This window comes from Heterodontus francisci, chromosome 2 (assembly GCF_036365525.1).
Source record: "Heterodontus francisci isolate sHetFra1 chromosome 2, sHetFra1.hap1, whole genome shotgun sequence".
Classification (NCBI taxonomy): domain Eukaryota; kingdom Metazoa; phylum Chordata; class Chondrichthyes; order Heterodontiformes; family Heterodontidae; genus Heterodontus; species Heterodontus francisci.
This window is the reverse complement of record NC_090372.1, coordinates 153510177-153534719: the sequence shown is the minus strand read 5'-3', so window position 1 is coordinate 153534719 and position 24543 is coordinate 153510177. Positions and strand designations below refer to the sequence as shown.

Here is a 24543-nt window from a genome sequence, read left to right as displayed (position 1 = left end):
GAAAACAGTTCTCAAAAATAACTCAGCAATTCATTAAGCTAATCACATCTGTAATGAGCATGCTCGCATTATCATACAAGACACAGATACATAGGTGAGAAACACAATTAAACATGTTTCTGAATGCTTTGATTTTAAAACATTTGATTACATTACATTTTCTACTAAGATAAATCTGCACTGTTTATTTGTAATACATCTGATGAATTATGCACTATTAATGAATAAAGTTTGATGCTACTAAACATGATGTTTGCTATATTTCTGAACATCGAGCAATGATACATTTTAAAATCATAGCTTCTTTGTTTCATACATAACAAGAAATATTTGTCAGACAATATTGCTATTAATTGCTGAGTTGTCTTTTACATATGTCTGTAAATGAGAAGGGAATGAATTTATAGCCTGCTCCTTTGTAAAATTTGTTTTGAAATTCCACCCTGCAAGAAAATAAAGGAGAAAACTTGGTACAAATCTAGTAAAAGGGAATAACATGTAAAATATTTTCTGTAGAATTAAACAGTAATCTTTAGCAGGATCTTCACAGAAAAAAAATTACAAAAATGTTTTCAAGCTACATGTACATGCAACTGCATAGCTAGTGCTATATGACTTTCTCACATTTTTCATATTGAAGCTGAAGAAGGTGAAAGTTTTCAAAATACTCTTTTATGTGTACCTGTCACAATAAAAGCTTGTAGGAGTTATCTTCATTTTAGTTGTATATTTTTGTTTTGCTTCCATTGAGATCCTCCATCTTAGCCTTCCACTCAATGCAAGCTGCTGTGATGATATGGTTTAAGGGGACAGCATGCCTGTGTTCTGGAGCTGGGAGTCAATGGCTCAAACCAGATTGGAGGTTTTACTTCAATCAAATTTAAGGGTAGCACAGAGATGCCAGGAGCTACATTTTCAGACCCAAAATCATGCTACCCAAGGAACCATAGAACCATAGAAAAATTATGCGACAGAGGAAGCCATTCAGCCCATTGTGTCTGTGTCGGCCGAAAAAACTAGCTGCCCACTCTAATCCCACCTTCCAACCCGTAGGCTTGCAGGTTACAGCACTTCAGGTGCATGTCCAGATACCTTTTAAAAGAATTGAGGGTTTCTGCCTCCACCACCATTCCTGGCAGTGAATTCCAGACACCCACCACCCTCTGGGTGAAAAGATTTTTCCTCATGTCCCCTCTAATCCTTCTACCAATCACCTTAAATCTATGCCTCCTGGTAATCGACCTCTCAGCTAGGGGAAACAGGTCCTTCCTGTCTACTCTATCTAGGCCCCTCATAGCTTTGTATATGTGATGAAAACCACACCTGCCAAGAATGAGGCATATTAATTTTGTCATATGGAACATTAATTTTAAACTCTTACTGGACTGAAAACATGGCTGTACCTGCATTCTAACAGGACAGTGGCTGGAAACATTTGCATTTTAAGAGACATTTGCCTGGAGAAGACAATGGAACTGCTCCCTGATTCAATTAACCCAAATGGATTTTGATCACTAGACATTGAATGTGTGACAATCAGAATTCCAGCCCCCTACTGAAGATGTCTACTAAGATTGAAAGAATCCACAAAACCTTGCCAGGCAGGTTGTCCCGAAGAAAAGAGCTAGTCACATGACTGCCCTGCTGGCCCTGGTTTGGTTTGAATTGTGTTCACAAACAGTATGAAGTCAGACTGCAACTGAACTTGAAGAGAGAGCATCTCTCCCTGTCTCTCTCTCACGAAAAGAGACTGCAACTGGATTTCAAGAAGACAGCATCTCCCTGTCTCTCTCTCTCTCCCTCTCATGCAAAGACAGGGACACATGGAAGAAGCTAAGTCTCAAGACAGAAAACCATTGAAACAAGTTTGAAAGCGTGCACTGGGCCCCAACGAGATGGCAAGATTTAACTGCAATCAAAGACTTTACATTGAACTCAAAAGACAGTAAATGAACTCCAGCTATTGCTTCAAACCTTTCCCCTTGATTCTTTCTCCTTTTCTGTCTCTATATGCATGTGTGTTCATTGTGTATGTATGCTAGTGTGGCCACGTCACATATTCGTAGTAGTTTTAACTGAATTAGTTTTAAACTTACATCTTTCTTGTATAAATCTAAGAAAACCTGTCTGGTTGATTTCTTTGCCATTACAATTGGTTGATTTCTTTGCCATTACAATTAGATAGCAGTGAACAAGGATTCACTGAAGGGAAGCTAAAAAAAGGTGTTTTACAAAATCAAACCCTGCTACGGCCAAACCAGGAAAAGGCTGAGAGGGAACCCCTAGACCCCTTTCTCACCTGGTCGTAACAGTATACCTCAATTAAGTTACCCCTCAGCCTCTGTTCTAAGGAAAACAAACCTTTTCTATCCAATCTTTCATCATAACTGCAACTTTCAAGTCCTGGCAACATTCATCATTTATAATGAACCATTATTTAACTCTTTTTCTTTCTAGCAGCTTTGGCAATGCCGACTAATACAATGTGAAGGGAAATTTGCAGTCATCTGTAGGATTTCATGTTTGATATTTGAACCTGTTTACAAAGTGAGGCATCGATGCAGATCATTGGATTGTGCTTTAATGTTATTATAATATGAGTGCAGTACAAGAACAAAGGAGAAATCCAGCATTGTTGTAAAAGTCTTGCTGAAGGCGAGCCACACCTTTTGTGCTTTTGGGTACGAGAGGTATCTCCCTCTATTTAATGGTACACCATTTCTTCAATACTACTCAAAATTGTCAATTTTGTGAAATGCTACTATATTCCCTTTGGGGTGACTGGAAGAAACCTGTGACAGAAATTAATTGAGATTGTCACCTTCACTATAACCAGTAATGCTGCTGCAATTAGAGAGAAGATTCTAGGTGATTAGCCCAAATCACTGCACACATTCCTGTTTGTTGAAAGCTAGGAGATTTGTCCTTGGCATGAAACCAAGAATTTTCTCTTTTCCTCTGTACTCTCCCTCCTGTGAGGTGCAGCATCAATCACCAAAGCAAAGAATTTACTAATTTAACACATTTCTGTACTCACAAATATGCTAATAAGGTAGGGTATATCTACTGGGTTTATTTTCTGCTGCTAGTACCCAATGATATTGGCATCAAAATGGATATACGACCAGAAATGGTATCCTACCCAGGTGATTTTAGTGCTATTCCTAGTTTTCCAACCCATTGTGATAATGATTGTAAGGCTGGTCAGAGTTATATCAGTATTATCAACTTCAGCTGTTTGCCACAAAAAAGTTATTCTTTAGATGTAGCAGCTTTCAGCAGAGAACATATTTCATGGTTGCCAAGCCGCCTGCTCAGATGCAACTGTCCCTCCTATAGCAACAGCACCAAGATTAACAATAACAACTTTATTTATTTCGTGTCTTTAATGTAAAAAAATGTTTTGGTGCTTCACAGACACATAATTTAAAACGTCAGCCACTGAGCCAAAGAAGGAGATATTAGGAGCGGTGACCAAATGTGGGGTCAAAGAGGTGGATGCTAAGAAGAGCCTCAAAGGAGGAGAGGGATTTGGGGAGGCATTGGGATTTTGGGAGGGAATTCTAGAATGTGGGACCTGGGTGGCTGAAGATATGGCCACCAAAGGTGAGGCAAAGGGAGGGGATGGATTACACAAGAGGCCAAAGTCAGATGAACGGAGAGTTTTTGGGGAGGGTGTAGCACCAGAGGAGGTTGTAGAGTTAGAGAAAGGTGAGACCATGAAAGGATTTATAAACAAGGATGAGAATTTTAAATTTGAGGTGGGAGAACTGCAGGAATGTAGGCTAGTAAGCGAGTATAGGGGTGAAAGGCAAGTGGGGATTTGCTACAATAGAATCCTGGGAGCAGAGTTTTGGATGAGATTGAGTTTATGGAGGGTGGAGGATGGGAGGATGGCTAGGAGAGAATTGGAGTAGTTGAACCTGGAGATGATCAAGGCATAGATGAGGGTTTCAATGGTGGATTGGCTGAGGAAGGGATGAAGATGAGCTATGGTGTAGAGACGAAAATTGAAGGAGAGGATGTGGGATTAGAAGCTTAGCTCAGGGTCAAATAGGTTGTTAATGTTTCAAACCGCTTGGCTCAGCCTTTGACAGTAGCCTGGAAGGAGGATGGAGCCATTGGCATGAGCGCAAAGTTTGTGGTGGGGGCAGATGGTTTCAGTCCCTCCAATGCTTAGGTGGCTGAAATTATAGCTCATCTAAGACTGGGTGTCAGCAAAGCAGACTGACAACACAAAAGCAGTGGAAAAAGAGAGATGGTGAAGGAGAGGAAGTTTTGAGTCTCATTGGCATACCTATGGAAGTTGACCCCATATCTGGATAATGTTACCAAGTAACAGCATGGAACTGAGGTACAGGAGGGGGCCAGGTTTAGATCCTTGGGGGACTCTGGAGATAACAGATAGGTATGAATGGACCCAAGCCATGGCAATGCCACTGAGCTAGATAACAAAGGAGAGGCATTGGAGAAGGATGGTGTGGTTGATGGTGTCATAGGATGCAGACAAAGAATAACACATCATGGTCACAGTTACAAAGAATGCCATTTGTGAATTTGGTTAGGGCTGTTTTGGTGTGCTTGGAGGAATGGAAACCTGATTGAAAACAATCAAAAATGGAGTTGTTGGATAAATGAGCACAGATTTGGGAGGTAACAGCACTTTCAAGGAGAGGAAGGGAAGGTTGAAGATGCAGCAATTGTTTGCGAGAATGGAGGGGTTGAGATAAGGTTTTTTGTGAAGTGGGGTGATGACAGTGCCTTTGAAAGATGAGCAGGACTGTCTCGGAGGTGGGGGAACCAATTACAAGACCAATGGGATGTATTTACAAACAATTGAGGGGCGTACATACAATCTATCAATGGGGGTGTATTTACATTCTATAAGTATAACCAGCCAGGGAGGCTTCGGTGGTGGCAAGGTGTCACCGTCCATGATGGTTTCAGTCAAAACCAGCACACTGATGTTGTCATATGTATTAAGGCCAGGATGGATGAGTGAATGGCTGTACTGCAGGGACATGTGGAGAGAGGTGGCAATTGTTGGTTTGACAGCAGAATCCGAAGGGTCAGTAGCGAGTGGGGTTAGCAAGATGGGAAGGAGGTTGGTGAGGCTGGCCTCCAATGGGTATGTTGTAAGAGGAAGATGTTGAGACAGGAGGATGGGGCAATTGGGGTTGCTGCAGCTAAGGAGGCAGCTACAGGTGCCTTGATAGGCCTTTTAAACAATGCCAAGAGAAATATAGAGAGTAGACATGTGCTTTTCCAGGAGGATTCAAGCCTGAGATGGTGGCAGGAGAGCATGAAGGCAGAGAAATAGAGTTAGTTTGGGTAAGGATTAGCAGAGCAAAGTATGTAAGCAGAAAGAGCTGAGAGGTGGCACGGCTGGGTGACAGGAAGGGGGGAGAATGGAGAGAAGAAATAAATGAAAGATTTGCATTTATGTAGCACCTTTCACAGCCACATGAAGTCCCAAAGCGCTTCACAGCCAATGAAGCACTTTTTGATGTGTAGTCACTGTTGTAATGTAGGAAACACGACAGTCAATTTGCACAAAGCAAGCTCCCACTAACAGCAATGTGATAATGACCAGTGTGAGGTGATTCACTTTGGAAGGAGTAACAGCAATGCAGAGTACTGGGCTAATGGGAAGATTCTTGGTAGTGTAGATGAGCAGAGAGATCTTGGTATCCAGGTACATAAATCCCTGAAAGTTGCTACCCAGGTTAATAGGGCTGTTAAGAAGGCATATGGTGTGTTAGCCTTTATTAGTAGGGGGATCGAGTTTCAGAGCCACGGGGTCATGATGCAGCTGTACAAAACTCTGGTGAGGCCGCACCTGGAGTATTGCGTGCAGTTCTGGTCACCGCATTATAGGAAGGATGTCGAAGCTTTGGAAAGGGTGCAGAGGAGATTTACTAGGATGTTGCCTGGTATGGAAGGAAGGTCTTACGAGGAAAGGCTGAGGGACTTGGGGTTGTTTTCGTTAGAGAGAAGGAGGAGGAGAGGTGACTTAATAGAGACATACAAGATAATCAGAGGGTTAGATAGGGTGGATAGTGAGAGTCTTTTTCCTCGGATGAGGATGGCAAACACGAGGGGACATAGCTTTAAGTTGAGGGGTGAAAGATATAGGACAGATGTCAGAGGTAGTTTCTTTACGCAGAGAGTAGTAGGGGCGTGGAACGCCCTGCCTGCAACAGTAGTAGACTCGCCAACTTTAAGGGCATTTAAGTGGTCATTGGATAGACATATGGATGTAAATGGAATAGTGTAGGTCAGATGATCGGCGCAACATCGAGGGCCGAAGGGCCTGTACTGCGCTGTAATATTCTAATTCTAAATTCTAATTCTAATAATCTGTTTTTTTGTAATGTTGATTGAGGGATAAATATTGGCCAGGCACTAGGGATAACTTCTCTGCTCTTCTACGAAACAGTGCCATGCGATCTTTTACATCCACCTGAGAGGAAAGATGGGGCCTTGGTTTAACATCTCATCCAAAAGACAGCACTGGAGTGTCAGCCTAGATTTTTGTACTTCACCTCCTGGAGTAGGACTAGAACCCACAACCTTCTAATTCAGTAGCAAGAGTGCTTCCAACTGAGCCACAGTTGACACACATAGATAAGCCTATGAGGGGCTAAATGAAGAAAAACAAGGGAGATAGCAGGCATAGATTTGGGTCCAAAGCAGCAGCAAAAATTCAGACGTCAATGTATAGAGAGGGATTTCAGGTTATGTGGCAATGGCAGAGTTTAGGAAAGACATGACATTATTACAAATAGAGAACAAGGAAGAGATGGTATGAAAGAGTCCAACGTTAATTTCTAAGGCTGTGGTTTTGTATTGTCTGTAAATTTAACCAGTTTACACTAATCTTCAGAATGCAAGTGGTTAATCTAAATTATAAATAGGAGGGGTCCCAATACTGATCTTTGGGGTATTCTACTCAGCACTTTTCAACATCTTAATGTAACTCCTTTAACATGAATATAAATAGATTCACGGTACACTGTCCCAATCAGAACTGTTCTGACAGTCTCAAATCTTGTTAGTTGCAAACATTTTGAAAGATTTCAATGAAGCACAATATTTAAATAAGTAGGTTAATTTTGCCACAAGAAAATGACACCGAGCTTCATCAAATCTAGTTTTTAAACATATGTAAATACTAGTCAGTTTTCTGGTGAGCTCGAGAATACATTACTTTATAACATGTAATGCAAAATATATCAGGATCATTGATTTATGGTGATTGAATAAGTGCAATTGCATTTTATTACAAAGTACTATGGAGTGCTAATAATATTTCTGGTACAAATTTTGATTATGCCGACATTTCCCTAGAAACCATAAATCACGGGCCTTGATTATTATCTGCTCCTTCAGTGTTGTAATGACTTATAACTTGCCCTTGCTTGAAGTCTAGGATACTGAAGAAGACTGTAGGAAGATGCTTGAGTTTTCTGGGAGGTAGGAATGGAGGAATACTGAAGAAAGGGGCTGTGAAAGGTTATTAGTAGTTTTGGGAATGGAGAGGGTTTATGGGCATAAGTGCAGTGGAAGAGGATTGTAGCTTATGACATGAGTAGGGGGTTGGAGTGTGTGATTACTGGGAGGGAAATTTCTGGGTAGATATAGTGAGAAAGTGTTATGAGGTTTGGCAGTACTGTAGTGTGTTGGGCATGTGGAAGTAAGGTGCTGTGATGTAGCAGTGGTAGGATAGTAGTGGTGGGTGTGGGAGCATCATTGAGGGGTGGGTAGTTGGCTGCTGGAACACTGGGAAGGGGATACTGGAGAGTGGGAACAGTAGAACACAGGATTGTGGAATGCAGCTGAGAAAAGTGCTGTAGCCACATCGTGGTTGTGACGGGGGAACTAGGTATAAGTTCTTTAAAGAAGCTAAAGCTGGTTCCTCAGCCATAGTCTGGAGGAAGATGACAGGGTTTTTTCTTGAAGTTGGGTAGGCAGTGAAGAGCAAGAATGGGAGGGAGAAGGATCAGGTAGGGAATAGCAGTGCTGAGAGTCAGCAACATAGAACAGAGAATGGGGTTCAGCGTGGCAAGAAAGGCATGAGCACTCATGTAGCTGGGAGAAGGAGTTGTGAGTAGTGCAAGGCAGTACGAGAGAAAAGGTAGCAAAGAGGTCGAAGCATTGGTGGATTGAGAGGATACTAAGTTGTGGTAGGTAGGATTGGGTAGTGGGAAGGGTGAAAAGACATGGCTGCTTGGAGTTAAATAACAGAGGTGACTCTACACAGTGCTTCCACCTACATGCTAGATTCACCTCTGTTATTTAAATTTAACACTGCTGATAATCACAGTCTGCTGTTAAATAATAGAGGCTCCCCAAGCTCAGTCACCTGGAAACTCATTCCAGAAGTTCCTCCCCACACCACAAAAGCTACATTCTTAGCCCTGATGGGAATGCCATGATAATAAAAGAGCACCAAGTGCTTAAGCAATTTAAAGCCCAATCCAGTTCAGACCTGGGAATGGGTTTTTGCAATGTGGTACATGGGGTGGGACCATGGCAACTCAGAGCAAGGAGGAAGGAAGTTACTACCTCAGGATAGGCTAGAGATGTGAATATATCAGCTCAGTTTTAGGGCAATGGAAGAGACATCAAAAGTCAATTGCAGGAATCACTGAGGAGGCTCATTCCTTACTTTAATAGGCCTGACATGTTTGGAGCTATGGAGAACATTGCCATAGAACCATCTACCCTGGGAAGTAAGTATGCTTTTAAGTGTGACAGCAAGGCATTACAGGCAGCCATGACAGAAAGAGCATGATGGAAAGTGTGACACTTACAGGAAATAAATGATATGTGCAAGTCTTAATATATAATAAATATTTAAGAATGGAAGATCTGCCCCAGTTAACCTGGTCCTCAAGCTTTTCACTAAAGTCCAAATTTTAAAACAAGTGGTTATATTAATTGATTGCCTAACATTACAACTATTTCTTCATGTTTCCCAGTGAAGTGATTAAATCTTTCTTCCAATTAATTTGCAGGAATGAATTACTGAAATAGAATTTTCTTCAATAATAAAATCACATTTCAGTTATCAGTTAATCGGTGAAAAATAATTAAATATTGCACTAAAATTGCTTACAATAATAGGGGGAAATGTGTAACTCATTTTCTAGGCCAGGCCCCTTTTTAATCACTTTTCACACCTTGCAGTTGCTCTTATGTACCTACCAGTGTAGACGCAGGGCATGCAGAAATGCCGAAAGACCTTCCATGACTAGTAGAATAGCCACAGTGAGAACAGCAAAAACAGCAAAGGTGATTGCGAGCCCAGTAGAGCTTAAGCCTTTATTTGCAGTGAAGCCATTGTGTAGAACCATGTGCCACAACACCTCAGAAAGTTCTGTAAAAAAATAGATTGGTTAGTGTCTTCTCAATGCCCACTGATTTTATGAGGTATTGGCCTAGATTATCTAATTGGTGTAAGCTTGACTGGAAGTTTGTCTGGGTTGGCAGGCACCCACCGACTTTCTGTGCACTGATCCTACGTGTAGTTCTTGAGTCATCCTTATTGTTGTAATGTGGGTCCACTCCCTGGGAGCGATTTCAATTCCTGGATTGGGACCCTGACGTCATGATGACTTCCAGGGCCCAACCTCGCGTCAACGTGAAAACATGTGTGCACCACAATTTTCTTATATAAGGTGCTTGAATGGTCATGAGTCGGATTTGCCGCCCAGCTGGAGGCGGTGGACGTGGGAGGAAGACAGGGCCAAGTCAGAAGTGGGCCTGATTTAAAGCCATTGCTGAAGCTGTTGTTCGACCACATAATGAAGGCACAACAGGGAGGGGCTCCATGCTACAAATAGACAGTAGGTCCATAAACTTCCCCAAAGGGAAAAAGGCAGATTAAGATCCTCGGCACAGATCCAGTCAGTTCTAACATAATAAAAGCTTTCATTGATATAACACCTTTAATGTAGAAAGACATTCCTAAACAGAGGCATCAGGAAAATTAAACACTAAGCCAAAGAAGGCGAGATAAGGAAGGCTGACTCTAAAAAGGGTCTGCACTTTAAATGTTAGTCTGTCTTTTCTTTTTCGATTTGTTGATAGACTTGCCATTGTGTTACCAGAATTTCTTGCTTTAATTTTGGTCTGTCTTGAGTCCTCTCTCCAGTGTTCCTTGGCAATTTGCTGCTGCTGAGAACTCTGCATCATTTCTGTTTCCAGCTCTGAGGGCCATCTCACAGTCTTCTATCATCATTTCTGACTTCTGCCTCTGTCTCGACATAGCTGATTGCTCCCTGTTATGTCATCGCCTCCTCTTCCATGTCATGGTTCAGACAGTGTGTCAAAACTAACCCACAGAAATAAAATACCCTGAACGAGCTGCTAACATGCTCATTAATGGCCTTAAGTGGCCATTAAACAAGTGTGGGCGGGTTGCCTGTTCTGCCTCCTGTCGTCACGTTCCAATATCTGAGTGTGCCAGTCTCGCGTCAGGAAACTGACATGCTGACCCCGGGGGGGCGGGTTTCAGTGACTGTCATCCCCGAACCCGCCTTCTCCAGCAATCCAAAATTCTGCACCCACCCCCCCCCCACCCCCCCCAGTGTGTAAAACTACCATGATTAGGCGCTTTCCTGTTGAAGAACGGGAATTCAGATGGTGTCGTAGGATTTTAAAGCTTGCACCAGCTTAAAATGAAAGGCATGGCGATTGTAACTGGACTAGTAATCCAGAGGTCAGTGCTAATAATCCAACCAATGTGAGTTCAAATCCCATTATGGCCATCTGAAAATTTGAATTCAGTTAGAAAATAATTTGGAAATAAAAAGCTGGTATCAGTAAAAGTGATAATGAAGCTATAGGGTCGTCATAAATAACCAACTGGCTCCTGCCTTTGCTCCTCCGCTACTAAAACACTCATACATGCCTTGTTACCTCTGGACTTGAGTATTCCAATTTGTTTTGGTTGACCTCTCATCTTGCACCCTCTGTAAATTTGAGCCCATTCAAAACCCAGGTGGCCATATCCTAACTTGCTCCAAGTCATATTCACCCATCACCCTAGTGCTCGCTGACCTACATTGGCTCCTGATCTAACAATGCGTTGATTTTAAAATTCTCATCCTTGTTTTCAAATCCATCCATTGACTTGCCCCTCCCTACCCCTGTAACCTCCTCCAGCCCTACAACCTTCCGAAATCTTTGCACTCCTCCACTTATGGTCTTTTGTGCATCCCTGATTTTCATTTCTCCACCACTGGTGGTTGTGCGTTCAGTTGCCTATGCCCTAAACTCTGGAATTCCCTCCCTTAAACTCTCTGCCTCTCCACCTCTCTCTCCTCGTTTAAGATGTTCCTTAAAACATAACTCTTTGACAAAGCTTTTGATCACCTAGCTAATATCTCCTTATGTGGCTCACCACCAAATTTTGTTTGATAATGCTCCTATGAAGTATCTCGGTACATTTTACTGTGTTAAAGATGCTACATAAATGGAAGTTGGTATTGTTGTAATGTCCTATAGGGAAGGAAACTGGTTGCCCTTATCTGTCTGTCCTTCCACCAGGTGGTCCTGGGAAGTGACAGTAAGAAGCTGAACAGGAGGAATATGGTATCTACATTTGATGAAGATGGGGCAGTCAACAGTGGTCTTGGTAGAGGCAGGGGGAGGCAAATTTATCTCAGGATGGGAATGTGGTTGTAGGTACTGCCCGAGTTTTCTTCCTTTTCTGTGAGTGGGATCATTGAGGAATAACCTGCCAGGTCAGGAAGCAGCCTGTTTCTCGGATTGTTTGTATTCTTGATAAGTGCATGACACAGTATTTACTGCCCATCCTGAGTTGCTCTGAGCATAGGAAGGGTCAAGAATAATGTGTGGGAGTAGAATAACCTGTAGGCCAGACTAGGTAGTGCTGGCAGATCCCCTTCCCTGAAGGACATTAGTGAACCAGTTCAGTTTTCACGACAGAAAGACAAAGCTGCATTGGTATTTATGCAAAATTATTCAAATAAGCTACAGGGAGCATTTCAGGCACTCAATACAAAAGCTTCACCTGCACTGGGAGTGGAATTTCAAGCCCATGAGTTGACAAAAATCTTTAAAGCTGTTGTCTATACAGGCAGTCAGATTGCACTAAGGATGAGTCTATATTTGGAATTAATAATTAAGTTATCTCTCCACTGGATTTTCAAGGATTTCTTGCAGTTTCCATAGCAATTCATATTGAGTGGGAATATCTATTTGACTGCATTGACATTTGATTTATGACTATCCTCAACTATGTGGGCTGCGTTCGGTAACTGGTTCTGTATAATCTGTAATTAATTACTGGTTTTCCATTTTTAGTTATACCTCTTAGATAATGGAGGTTATATTAGACATTTTCCAATACTCGGGAATATTTATTGAGTTTAGTGAATTTACAAAAATGTAGGTTAAATCTTCACTTGTTTCAGTCTCCATTTTCTTTGAGGGTTGTGGTGCAAGATGTCTGGATCAGAGACTTAATTTTATGAGCATCAAGCCTTCTGGCAATTATATTTATCATTATTTGCATAGTGTTAAACTCCCACAGTGCTGAAAATATTGGTCTCCTTATTTAAGGAAGGTTGTAAATGCATAGGAAGAAGTTCAGAGAAGGTTTACTAGACTAATACCTGGAATGGGCGGGTTGACTTATGAGGAAAGGTTGGACAGGCTAGATTTGTATCCGCTGGAGTCTAGAAGAGTAAGAGGCGACTTGATTGAAACATATAAGATTCTGAGGGGTCTTGACAGGGTGAATGTGGAAAGGAGAATCCAGAACTAGGGGTCACTTTTTTAAAATAAGGGGTCGCCCATTTAAGACAGATATGAGAAGAAATTTTTTCTCTTAGAAGGTTGTGAGTCTTTGGAACTCTCTTCCTCAAAAGGCAGTGGAAGCAGAGTCTTTGAATATTTTTAAGGCAGAGGTCGATAGATTCTAGATAAGCAAGGGGATGAAAGGTTATGGGGATAGGCGGGAATGTGGAGTTGAGCTTACAATCAGATCAGCCATGAACTTATTGAATGGCGGGGTAGACTGAGTGGCCTACTCCTGCTCCTAATTCAGATGTTCGTATGTTGTAAAATTTGGCATTGACTTTGGCAATTCCTGCCTGCGGTGCATAGTATGGACTTGAGCATGGGAATCTGAGTTCAATTAGAACAAATCAGAGGAAATAAATAGAATGTTAATTGAAAAACTTTTAATTAAACTTAAGCTGACCAGGTTTGCCTCCTCTTTGATCCCCTAGAAAGGTCTTTTTCTGGCTTTCCTTCACTTTCAAGCATTCTCAAAATTTGTCTAGTCACTTAATCTACCTTTTATGATTCTATCATGTGAGAGAATATAAACAGTCCAGCCATAGTGAAAGGCCATAAAATGCAAAATTGGTGATAAGGTAAGTTAGAATAGTGTTCATTCACATCCGTGTTCCAATTCAACCAGGATTGAAAATATGATGACCTTGATAATCCATGGCTGTTTGGTGGATTCCTGCCACACATCTGGGGTGAATCTGCCAAAATAGTCATAGACTTGGGTGGGACCAACCCGTGCCAATGTTTCTAGGATGGCCTTGTGGGGTTGGAGTATCTGTCTACCCCTACAATGCCACAGATGTAAGGTTGGAGATGGGGTGAGGAGTCTCTACAATTATATTTTCAGCTCCTAAGCCCTCACTTAGTGTAATTATACCTGGTTTCAGGGGCAGACAAGGGGCTCCAAAATTCTTTCAGCATGGAGGGCTAAAGTGGCCCCTTTTTAATGGAATAAAAACAGAAAATGCTGGAAATACTCTGCAGGTCAGGCAGCATCTGTGGAAAGAGAAACAGAGTTAACATTTCAGGTCGGTGACCTTTCATCAGAACTGGGAAACGTTAGAAATGTAACAGGTTTTAAGGAAGTGAAAGGGAGGAGGGTAGAAAAAGAACAGAAGGCAAGGTCTGTGATAGAGTAGAAGACAAGAGAGATTAAATGACAAAACAGTTGGTGGTGCAGCATCAAATGGAGTGGTAATGGGACAAATAAAAAAAAACAAAAGATATGTCTAGTGGAGGTGTGAATGGCAGAATAATGAACAGCTGCAGTCTGAAAGCAAAAACAAAGGAAAGACAAGACTGAAACCTAAACCTGCAAAGAAAAAGGAAACAAAATGGGGGCAGAGATCACAGTCTGAAATTTTTGAACTCAGTGTTGAGTCCAGAAGGCTGTAGAGTGCCTAATCAAAAGATGATGTTCTGTTCCTCGAGCTTACATTAAGCTTCATTGGAACAGTGCAGGAGGCTGAGGACAGAGAGGCCAGCATGACAGCAAAATGGGGCATTAAAATGGCAGGTGACTGGATGCTCGGGGTCATGCTTGCGGACTGAATGGGTGTCCCACAAAATGGTCACCCAATCTGTGTTTGGTCTCCCCAATGTAGAGCAAACTGCATTGTGAACAGTGAATACAGTATAATAAATTGAAAAAAATACAAGTAAATCAGTGTTTCATCTGGAAGGAGTGTTTGGGGCCTTGGACGGTGAGGAGAGAGGAAGTGAAAGGGCAGGTTTTGTATCTTCTGCACTTGCACGGAAAGGTGCATGGGAATGGGCAGGGTGTTGGGATGATTGAGGAGTGGACCAGGGTGTTACAGAGGGAATGGTCCCTTTGGAATGCTGAAAGGGAAGGGGAAGATTTGTTTGGTGATGGCATCATGTTGGAGGTGGTGGCAATGGCAGAGGATCATCCGTTGAATACAGAGACTGGTGTGGTGGAAGATGAGGCAAAGGGAACCCTATCATGGTTTTGGGAGGGAGAGGAAGGGGTGAAAGCAGAAGTGTGGGAAATGGGATGCACACGGTTGAGGGTCATGTTAACCACAGTGGGGGGTGGGGGGCGTACTGGGGGAGTCCTCGGTTCAGGAAAATGGAAGACATCAGAAGTGCTGGTATGGAAGTTTGCATCATCGGAACAGAGATGGAGACAGACAACTAGCTTAACGGAATGGAGTCATTACAGGAAGCAGGGTGTGAGGAAGTGCAGTCAAGGTGGTTGTGGGACTCAATGGGCTTATAGCAAATATTCATGGATAGTCTATCCCCAGAAATACAGACAGAGAAGTTGAGGAAGGGAAGAGTCAGAGATGGGCCATGTGAAGGTGACAGAAGGGTGGAAATTGGAAGCAAAGTTGATGAGATTTTCCAGTTCAGTGTTTTGATGATGCCGTTTGGTGAAGGGAGATTATTGTTTGGGAGGAAACCTGGCACGCTCCCAAGCCAGCCAACTACTGTTGGTGTTTTCAAGATTTTGGCAGAGGCAGCACAGATGTGTCCTCACTCTGTTGAAGGCCCAGCTCTTCTGCCTCCATGCACTGATCTCTCAAACTTCAGTAGGGAAAATGATGGTGGCTGCATTTGGGCACTTACGCTAGGAAGCGGTCTCTGGGGATGCCCAAAGGATCTGAACTTACATGAATTTGGTTTATTTCTATCTTTGTTTGTTTGTGCAAGTCCGTAGCACAAATCAGCATTTTATTCAGAAAGGCTGCAATGATGATGTGGGGAAACAAATACTATACCAGTGCAGTCGGGAGCTGTCTTCTGAAGTTAGAACTTCATTGCATGTTGAGCATTTGACAGCAAGTTTATTTTCCCATTGGTGCCTGGTGAGAATTTATGTAAATAAGTGGTGGGTCGATGATAATTGCTGTCTTCTTCCCATTTCCCATACCTCATTCTTAAGGTTAATGTAGAGAAATATTTAATACTGTTATAAAGATTAAAACCCTTTTAAATTCAAAACTTCAGAACCAACTTGCTCTCAGTCAAGAATAACTTCGGTTATGTTCTCTGCCCACAATTAGGGACAGTACACTTGTGGTGATTTTCTGATTTTGCTGTCGACTCGAATATGCTTGATGCTGGCACTGGATGCGACAAGATTAAAATGCTTCATTTCCCAGCCCTGACATCCTTCATGAGCATCAAAATCATTTAGATTCCCAACAATTGGCAGTTAGGATGTTATCAGTGACACTACTAGGCAATTTGAAACTTATGATATTCATACTCACCTGCATGAGCCAAGCTTAAGGCCCATAAGCGAAGGTATGAGGCAGTGTTTGATATACAACCCAGGCAGTACTCAATAGTGTGGATAGCCTGTTGTACAAAGGTATCGCCAAAGCTGAACTGTTGAGTTAAATATAACAGAAGTGCATTCATGTCATAACATGAGCTATGCAGCGCTTTAACACATCAATAAAGTAATATAGAATCATTGTAGAATTTTAGAACTTTACTGTTATATGTGAGTGACATTACTGGAAGTAAATTATGGAATTACACATTGGGAAACTAACCTTTTTAAAATGAAGTACTTACAGTATATTGCATTGTGCACTTGTAGAAAAGATTAGTTAGAAAGTGGGCTTAATGTGGGAGAAGTGGAAAGTGGTAATCTCATGGGTGATTAATGTTTGAACTTTTCACAGAAACATCTCTACTGTAAACATCCATTAATACTTAGCAAATGTTAATAAACTTACTATTGATCTGTATCACCATCTTACCTTTTCTCCCTCCCAGTGGCTTTCATTTCTTCTCCCATTAATTTCTACCTCAGTGTGCTCAGACTGGAGGATAGAAACTTTTGAGTTATCACACAGGCGTACCTTGATAGGAGAACCATTCAAATTCTCAAAATTCATTAAAATTTGTAAATCTACTCATAAGGCTGCATTAAGATAAAATAATGTGATATCATGGGTAAATCAAAATGCATCAGTAAAAGAATATTACTTAGTTGCATCAATGTAGTTTAATCAGAAATTACTCTCGGCTCCCTCAGTTAACCAGGAGAGTTTGTGGGTTCCAATCGCCACTACAATTATGGCCAATGGGGAGGGGGTGGGGTGGAAAGGTTGCCTGGCTGAGGGGGTGGGTTACAATTACCTCAGCAGTTCTTTGGTGGGACGGCCGCAGGACGGTTGGCTCCAAAATCTTAGGCACTGTTCTGTGGTGGTGGGGGTTGATGACTATACTTCTGCTCAATGCAGGGTGAAGTGTGAGTTGAGAAGTTCCTTCCATATATTAGTGCTCATTGTGGGAGGATGGCCAAGTATGGATGGGAGGAGGGTGGAGCTAGTGTGGGTGGTACAATGGCCCTGTTCAGTGGAGTAGGATTAATGTAAGTTTGTGGTGTGCTTCTAGAATTTCTGCTAAGGGGCAGGAATGCATCTTTATTTCATTCTGTTTCCTCCTCTTTAGGTTTGAAATTATGGTCATTGTGGGTTGTGGTGGGAGACACTGGAGCAGAAGGCACGGCTTCTGATTTGTTCTTTCTCATGAATAACAGCAGAACACCTCAGCTGTTCAATCTTGGGATCCAAGATTTAGCGTTTGAGTTTGGTCTTTGCCTATGGCTCACATGTGACTATTTGAAATTAATTTTCTGCGTGGCAATGATGTAAGTGTAAGGAAACAGTTAACTTTTAATTTTAAGCTTTTGCCTGTTAAGTAAGTTTCTGTTAGAAGGATAGTTTAAATTAAAAGGAATTCCACATATACAATAACTATTATTAATAATTACATACCTACTTAAGGTCACACTTACAGTACAAGGAATTGGAGAATTCACATCATGTGCCAAGCTTGAAGTCTAAATGACGGATAACAAATTATTGCACAGACACAGAACAAACAGGGAATGTTTAAGCTGATAAGATTTCAGCAGAGGCAAAACCAGACTTCCTTTGTTTGCTGAGATGCCTGTATCAACTTCTATAAGTCATGCAGCTGTGAGATAGTTGACAGGCTAATGGTGCCATCTATCTGACAGCTAGGATGACCAACTCCTCCAATAACATTGCTGAGGAATTTGGTCAGGCAATATCTGAAATATTGAGCTTCTGTAAATGTCTCCAGTTGAATGACTTGATTGACAGCTCAAACAAGGTGAATTTTGGGCAGTTATTATTGCTAAAACTGAAGACCAGCTAATTGGATGAGGTTATATTTGAAACATGTGTTTTCTCACATAACAGGAGTGAAAGAAAGGCACAAAAAGAGAGGTGTTAGAATAGATACTTAAGAATTCAACAAGACTTGCGCAGTCATTTAGACTTCAAGCTTGGCACATGATGTGAATTCTCCAATTCCTTGTACTGTAAGTGTGACCTTAAGTAGGTATGTAATTATTAATAATAGTTATTGTATATGTGTGATTATTGGTAATAGTAATCATTGTATGCTTAATTCCTATGAAAGCCAATAAATGCCCTTGAACTTAATTATCTTGTGGAATAACATTAATTTATAAGTAAGAACATCTATTCCCTAACAAAGGGGTAGAAGGGATATTTAAGTCCTAGAGACAGTTGCAATTTCTGCGATTAAGAAAATTCAGAGTTCCTTTGTGCTTCTGATTTCATGCCTTCCAATCTCTCAATGATATGCAAGATCTGGCAATCAGACAATCAGGATACCTGAGGATCTGCCTATTTAAAGCAATTACATCTTGTAGTTTTAAAGGGACGGGCTAATTAAACACAGTTACACTTTAATACCAGAATAATACATTATACATTACGTTATGCTAGTGAGCTTATGACGTTGTGCAACATGAGCAAAGCCATCGGAGATTCATCATTTTAAAATAAATACTTAATGCTCATGTTAAAAGAGCAGACAGAGGAAGGTTAATTGAACACATTAAGCATTCATCTGCTAATATCACCAACAGTACGTTCTAGGCTCAAAATGGTGACAAGTCAGATATGCACATGCCCTTACCACATGCTTTGTTCTTTGGTGGTCACTATACAGCAGATAGGGCTTAATAAGGAGCATCCATGGAACTGTCAGCAGAGCAGTGAGAACTAAGAATGTTTGGACACTCCTCTGAGGAAAAAACATTTTTTTTTAGTAAACATCTGAGATGTGCAAAAGAGGTTATCAGAGCAAAATATTAAAAAATACAATACATACCACTCCAGCGTCAATTCTGATTCTGCTAATAATGGCTACGGAACTTCATATTAACTTCTGAATTTCTGTGGAGCTATTAGAATTAATAGTGGTGGACACCATTGTGTACAAACCAATTTTCTTACTAATGCAATCGACATGTTCAATCCCACTCTTTCTTGCAGTGTTATTCAGGAGTATATGTGTAATGAGTTCTTTATTTCTTTATATTGTCCGAATATAAAGGAGATGCATGGAGTCCCATTTGCTGAAGATCTCAAACAGGTTTATTACAGATAAACTGTTATATACAGTACAGAGCAAACTATTTACAGAACTTTACTATGGGTGTTACGGTTGCAGAGTGACTTTGGCTATGAGTCACATGACTGCATCCTGGTACTTAGCTTATTAGCTTACTAAGATCTTAAAGAAACATGACTCTTAAAGGCAATCATATAACATCCCCTTTCCTTCCAAAGATAAGTCTCGTATGCTACAAGTAAAAACGCATAACTTTGGATAACATCAAAATTATTTACACATGGATAGAGATTATGAAGTTTACATGTGCAGAAGATTAAGAATCCACATATCGTTTCAGTGGTTCTTGCTTGGAGAATTTGCGTCTCAGCTATTGCTGTATTTTTCTGAGGTTTCTCCCTTTCTGCATTCAGCTTCTGTTGCTCTGCCTCCAGCCTGCTAACATACTCTGTTGCTTTTCTCAAGATGACCACTTTCAAGGCCTTGTCATTTTTGGAAAGTTCCGGCACCTCATCTCGCAGAGCCAACAGACAATGCTTCATCTCATTCCTCCTCTGCCTCCTCAGGACATTGTATGTCCTTTGTCTCTCCTCATCCTCTGCATCTGAAGGCCTGGGACTCAGGGTCGAGGACTTGTTGGGGGAGGAGTACTTGGCCTCATGGCGGTACCTGTCTGTTCTGGCTCATTGTGGTGCTGGCTGTTCTCTAGAGAGCAGAAGTGAAGGCGCGGCTGTACTGTTGCTGGATTTCCAGACTGCACCATTTGATGCTGGTCAGAGTCTGCGAGCGAGTTCCGGTCCTTAGAGATTTCCCCTTGGCAATACTCCTCACTGCCAGCCTTTTGCTTCTCAGAAGTGACAACGTCAATCTCTTCTTGAGTCGCTGGAGCATGAGGAAATACTGCCTGTTGACAAAGAACTTTCACCACCTGAGTTTGCATCTTCATTCTCTTGGTGTGGTGTCTCTGAGTAGGGGCTGATACTTTCCAAACCAGAACCACTGAGATTCTGGAGGAACTGTGTCTCAATGCAGGTACCCTTGGTTTCTTCTGCTGTACTGGGTACCTTGGTGACCTCGTGGATAGTTATGATGTTGAGGTCCTTACACGCTGGTAGTCCTGCCACTGCTAGTCCGCTCATGTCTACCAGGTAGAATATTTATGGTTTCCATGCCGACTTACCATAGATGCATTGCATTGCTAGTGTGCACTGCACCAAATGGGTGACCCATTGTATGCAGATAACTTGGCAGTTGCCAGTTGTATCATTGATTTCCGATGACTCCGGTACATATCCTTCAGGATTCGGACTGGTAGATATTTGCATTAGCCCCGGTGTCAATCTTAACCCTGAGTGTATGTTTGCCAGCTTTCTTTGGGCACGTGATGTTAATGGTAGCAAAAGCTTCCAGTTGTTTGACTTCATCAACATGATGTCTCAGAATCACAATGTGGAACACCTGCTCGTCTTTTGACTAAGAATCACTCTTCTCTGAGTCTTGTCTCAGGTCTGTTTCGCTGTGGACTGTGTATCTGCTTGCATTTATGCACTCTGCTTACTGCTGTTGCCCTGTTGCTGTGCCTGTTGTCTGTTTGTTTGTGTCATACTGTGACTTCTGGCTGCATCTTTGGAGCCAGATTTCTTGTATAGGTGGGCCCAGTGTCTTTTTGCACCACATGTCTTGCACAGATCTTGAAATGCAGGACAACTTTGCGGTTGGTGAGACAAACACACCTATCACACAGCTTGCGTGCTCTTTTCGACCTGGTTATCATGCCGATGCTGTAGGCTGCACCCTAGTGCTTGCAGATGCTGTTATCCAGCTACAATGGCTTTATATTTCCTGCCATCTTCTAGCAATGCAGTGATGTTGTGACCTTTCTTTTTCCCCAAGAGGTTTTTCGGAAACGCTTCAATGGATGTTGAGACAATCATCAACTCCATTATTCGGTCCGATAGCTCAGTTTCTGGAAAATCGCATTTGTTGCTCTTACTATACCATCTACTGACGAACTAGTTGATTGATCCTGTGGCTGTTGCCTGTAGGACATCAAATCCAGGCGGTGAATTTTAAAATTCACTCATAACTGGAACTGATCTTCCAGCACTTTCCATATCTTTTGGGGATCTTTCTGGTCCTCTTCAGATAAGCCTGAGGTATTGCTTCTATGTAATCCCTCATTTCCAACTGCCATTAGTATTTTTACAGTTTCTTTCTCTGGTTCTGCAACCGCTTGGTCTGTGAAGCATAGCTGCATTATTTGTTTAAAAAGTTCCAGTTCATGCTGAGAAATTTGGTACCCATCTTCTGCTGTTCTTTTGCCTAAAACATGCTTTAAGACTTGTTCTATGACTCTGCACTGTTTCCCTTTAAGAAATTCTCTGTCATTTAGACTAGCAGTTGGATTAAGAGGAGCAGTTGTTTAACAATGCTGTGTTTATCTTGCATGCAGAACTTAAGCCTATCGGTTCACTAGGCAGTTCAATTGTTTTTTTAGAGTTTGTCTATGTTCTTCATGCTTGATTGGCTTAATGGTATTTTTATAGCTGTGGCTTCATGAATGGAAGCCCTTCTTCATGCTAAAGTGATTTAATGAGTTTTTTTCAAAACTTTGGCTGTATGGATGAAGGCTGTGCAGTAATCGGGGTTTTCCCATGCTTTTTGCAAACGGATGCCTCCTGTAATGGTGCCAAGCTCAATCAGCCTGGGAGAGGAGCTGGGTCTTCCCCTTTCTTATGGAGTCTTTGCAAAAAGAAAACAACTTTCTAAGCATTTCAAAGCTTTTTTTTTAAAGCAGTATCCCTCGACCGTCGGCACAATGACTCACCCAATTTACCTGCAGCCTGTTGTTCTGTATTCTGTCTTCTACAGCTTGAGGTAAGTTTTTTTTTAACTGTTTGAGCCAATTTTTTTTTAACTTTCTCTCTACTGGCTGTAGGAAGTGTTGTTTTCAAGGCTGTTTTACCTGTGGTCTTCAATTTAGACTTTGTCTTCTCACCACAGCTGCCACCATGTAATGAGTTCTTTATGTTGTTTGATGCAACATAAATGAGATGTGTGGAGTCCAGTTTGCTGAAGATCTCAAAAAGGTTTATTACAGCGAAACTATTATATACAGTACAGCGCAAACTATTTACCGAACCTTACTCTGGGTGTTACAGTTGCAGAGTGACTTTGGCTTTGAGTCACATGACAGCATTACTTAGCTCATTCACATATGATGATCTTAAAGGGACATCACTCCTAAAGGCAATCCTACAACATTATGCACCCCTAGATGGCACTGTATCAGGTCCATCATATTTTCTTTGTCTCTATCATGCCTCTGATTCATCCTCATGCCTTATGTCTAGTTCTAATCATGTCTTATTTCTTCGACAGCACCTTCCAAACCCGTGACTCTCTACCACCTAGAAGGACAAGGGCAGCAGCCACACAGGAACACCACCACCTGCAAGTTTCCCTCCAAGTCATGGACCACCCTGACTTGGAAATAAATCGCTGTTCCTTCATGATCGCTGGGACAAAATCCTGACACTCCCCACCTAACAGCACTGTGGGTTTACCTACACTACGTGGACTGCAGCAGTTCAAGTAAGTGACTCATCACCAACTTCTCAAAGGGCAATTAGGGATGGGAAATAAATGCTGGTCTTTCCAATGACACCCACATTCTATGAACAAATAAAAAAACATTCTAATGCCTGTTGAAGCACATCATATTTGTCATTTGTCTTAAATCTGTCCTTAAAACTGATTCTCTTCACGTCTGACTCTGCCCAGCCTTGGCTCCTCTGCTACTGAAACTCTTATCCATGCCTTTGTTACCTCTAGAATAGACTATACCAATGCAGTCCTGGTTGAACTCTCATGTTCTACCTTCTATAAACTTGAGGTTATCCAATCTCTACTGCCGTCATCCTAACTCGCAACAAGTCCTGTTTATCCATTATCCCTGTGCTTGCTGATTTACATTGACACCTGGTTATGCAACACCTTGATTTTAAAATTCTCTTCCTTGTTTCAAATCCCCCCGTAGCCTCCCATCTCCCTATCTCTGTAACCTTCTCTAGCCCCTCAACCCTCTGAGATATCTACATTCATCTACTTCTGGCCTCATGACATCCCCATTTTTAATTGCTCCACCATTGGTGCCATACCTTCAGCTGCCAAGACCATATGCTCTGGAACTTCCTCTTAAATCTCTCCTTCTTTAGGGTGCTCCTTAAAATCTACCTCTTTGACAAAGCTTTTGGTCATCTGCCCTAATATTTCCTTACGTGGCTTGGTTTTAAATATTATTTGAAAATGCTCCTGTAATATATTTCTGTAAGATGTTGAAGATGCTATATAAGTGCAAGTTGTTGTTTTTGTTGTTGTTGCCACATCTGTGCACTTCATTACCCTATTTAAGTGTAATGTTCCCATACCTGTATTTTCAATCATGCTCCATGTGCGACTGAGTCCTCTTCCTCTCATGGACCATTTTGTTCATTATGTGGAAGGCTGGAATATTATTTCCTCCCAACAGTTTTCCCTAATATCTTTTCAATCTTTCTGTGAAACTGTTTATGAGAACGGGAAGGAGTGGTGCTTTTCTATGGAGGCAAATGGAATGAGAGGGAAGGGGAGCTGTGAATATTTGTGGGAAGAGGTTCAGAAGCAAATGGAGGAGGTGGGAAGAGACCAGGGAACAAATGGAATAACTAGCTGGGGGCAGTATTATCCTGGCCCACTGGCAAGTGCCTGAAGTATTTTTAAGCCTCATTTTTGAGGCTGGCCAGGTTAACATCTGCTAATGTCAAGTTTTGAATAAAAATGTAAAAGTATAATGTTAAACGTCTTATAGAAACTCTTACTGATTTTCACCTTTGCCAAAAGTAGTACTACTTTGGACAAAAGTCTGGCACTATTGCACATGTCTTGCTATTAGTGAAAAATATACCATTTAACCCTTTGACTATTGAGTTAGCTGTAGCATAATGAGTCAATAATAGTTATATAGGAACAGGAATAGGCTCATCAAGCCTATTGTGCTATTTTGTGAAGTACAAGAGGGGTGAATGTCTGTGAGGATCCTCCTTTTATCCACTGTAACTTTGGCAGAAAAGACCCAGAAACCCTGGAATGATGGCTGAAGTTATGCCGGATGGGTGGAAATTCCTCTTCATCTCTTAACTCACCATCCTTTCTCCATATCCCTTAATAGACTTACTTTCCCAGTAAATGTCTTTCTCATTTTTAAATAATACATTCAGTTCTGCAACTATGGTCTTCTGGAGCATTCCAACAACATTTATGTATGGAATTATTTTTCTG

General features: G+C 41.6%; 1 protein-coding gene across 1 annotated transcript in view; it reads right to left on the bottom strand.

The window, feature by feature from the left end:
* Positions 1 to 349: 349 nt before the first annotated feature.
* The window catches only part of LOC137380815 (V-type proton ATPase 116 kDa subunit a 1-like), a 162266-nt gene continuing 138072 nt past the window's right edge, over positions 350 to 24543 (bottom strand). The window contains exons 16-20 of the mRNA XM_068053200.1: positions 18787 to 18894; positions 16566 to 16667; positions 16068 to 16185; positions 9211 to 9382; positions 350 to 443 (exon numbers count right to left, since the gene is read on the bottom strand). Of these exons, the coding sequence (XP_067909301.1) occupies positions 350 to 443; positions 9211 to 9382; positions 16068 to 16185; positions 16566 to 16667; positions 18787 to 18894 (594 nt within the window). The remainder of the gene's footprint in view (positions 444 to 9210; positions 9383 to 16067; positions 16186 to 16565; positions 16668 to 18786; positions 18895 to 24543) is intronic.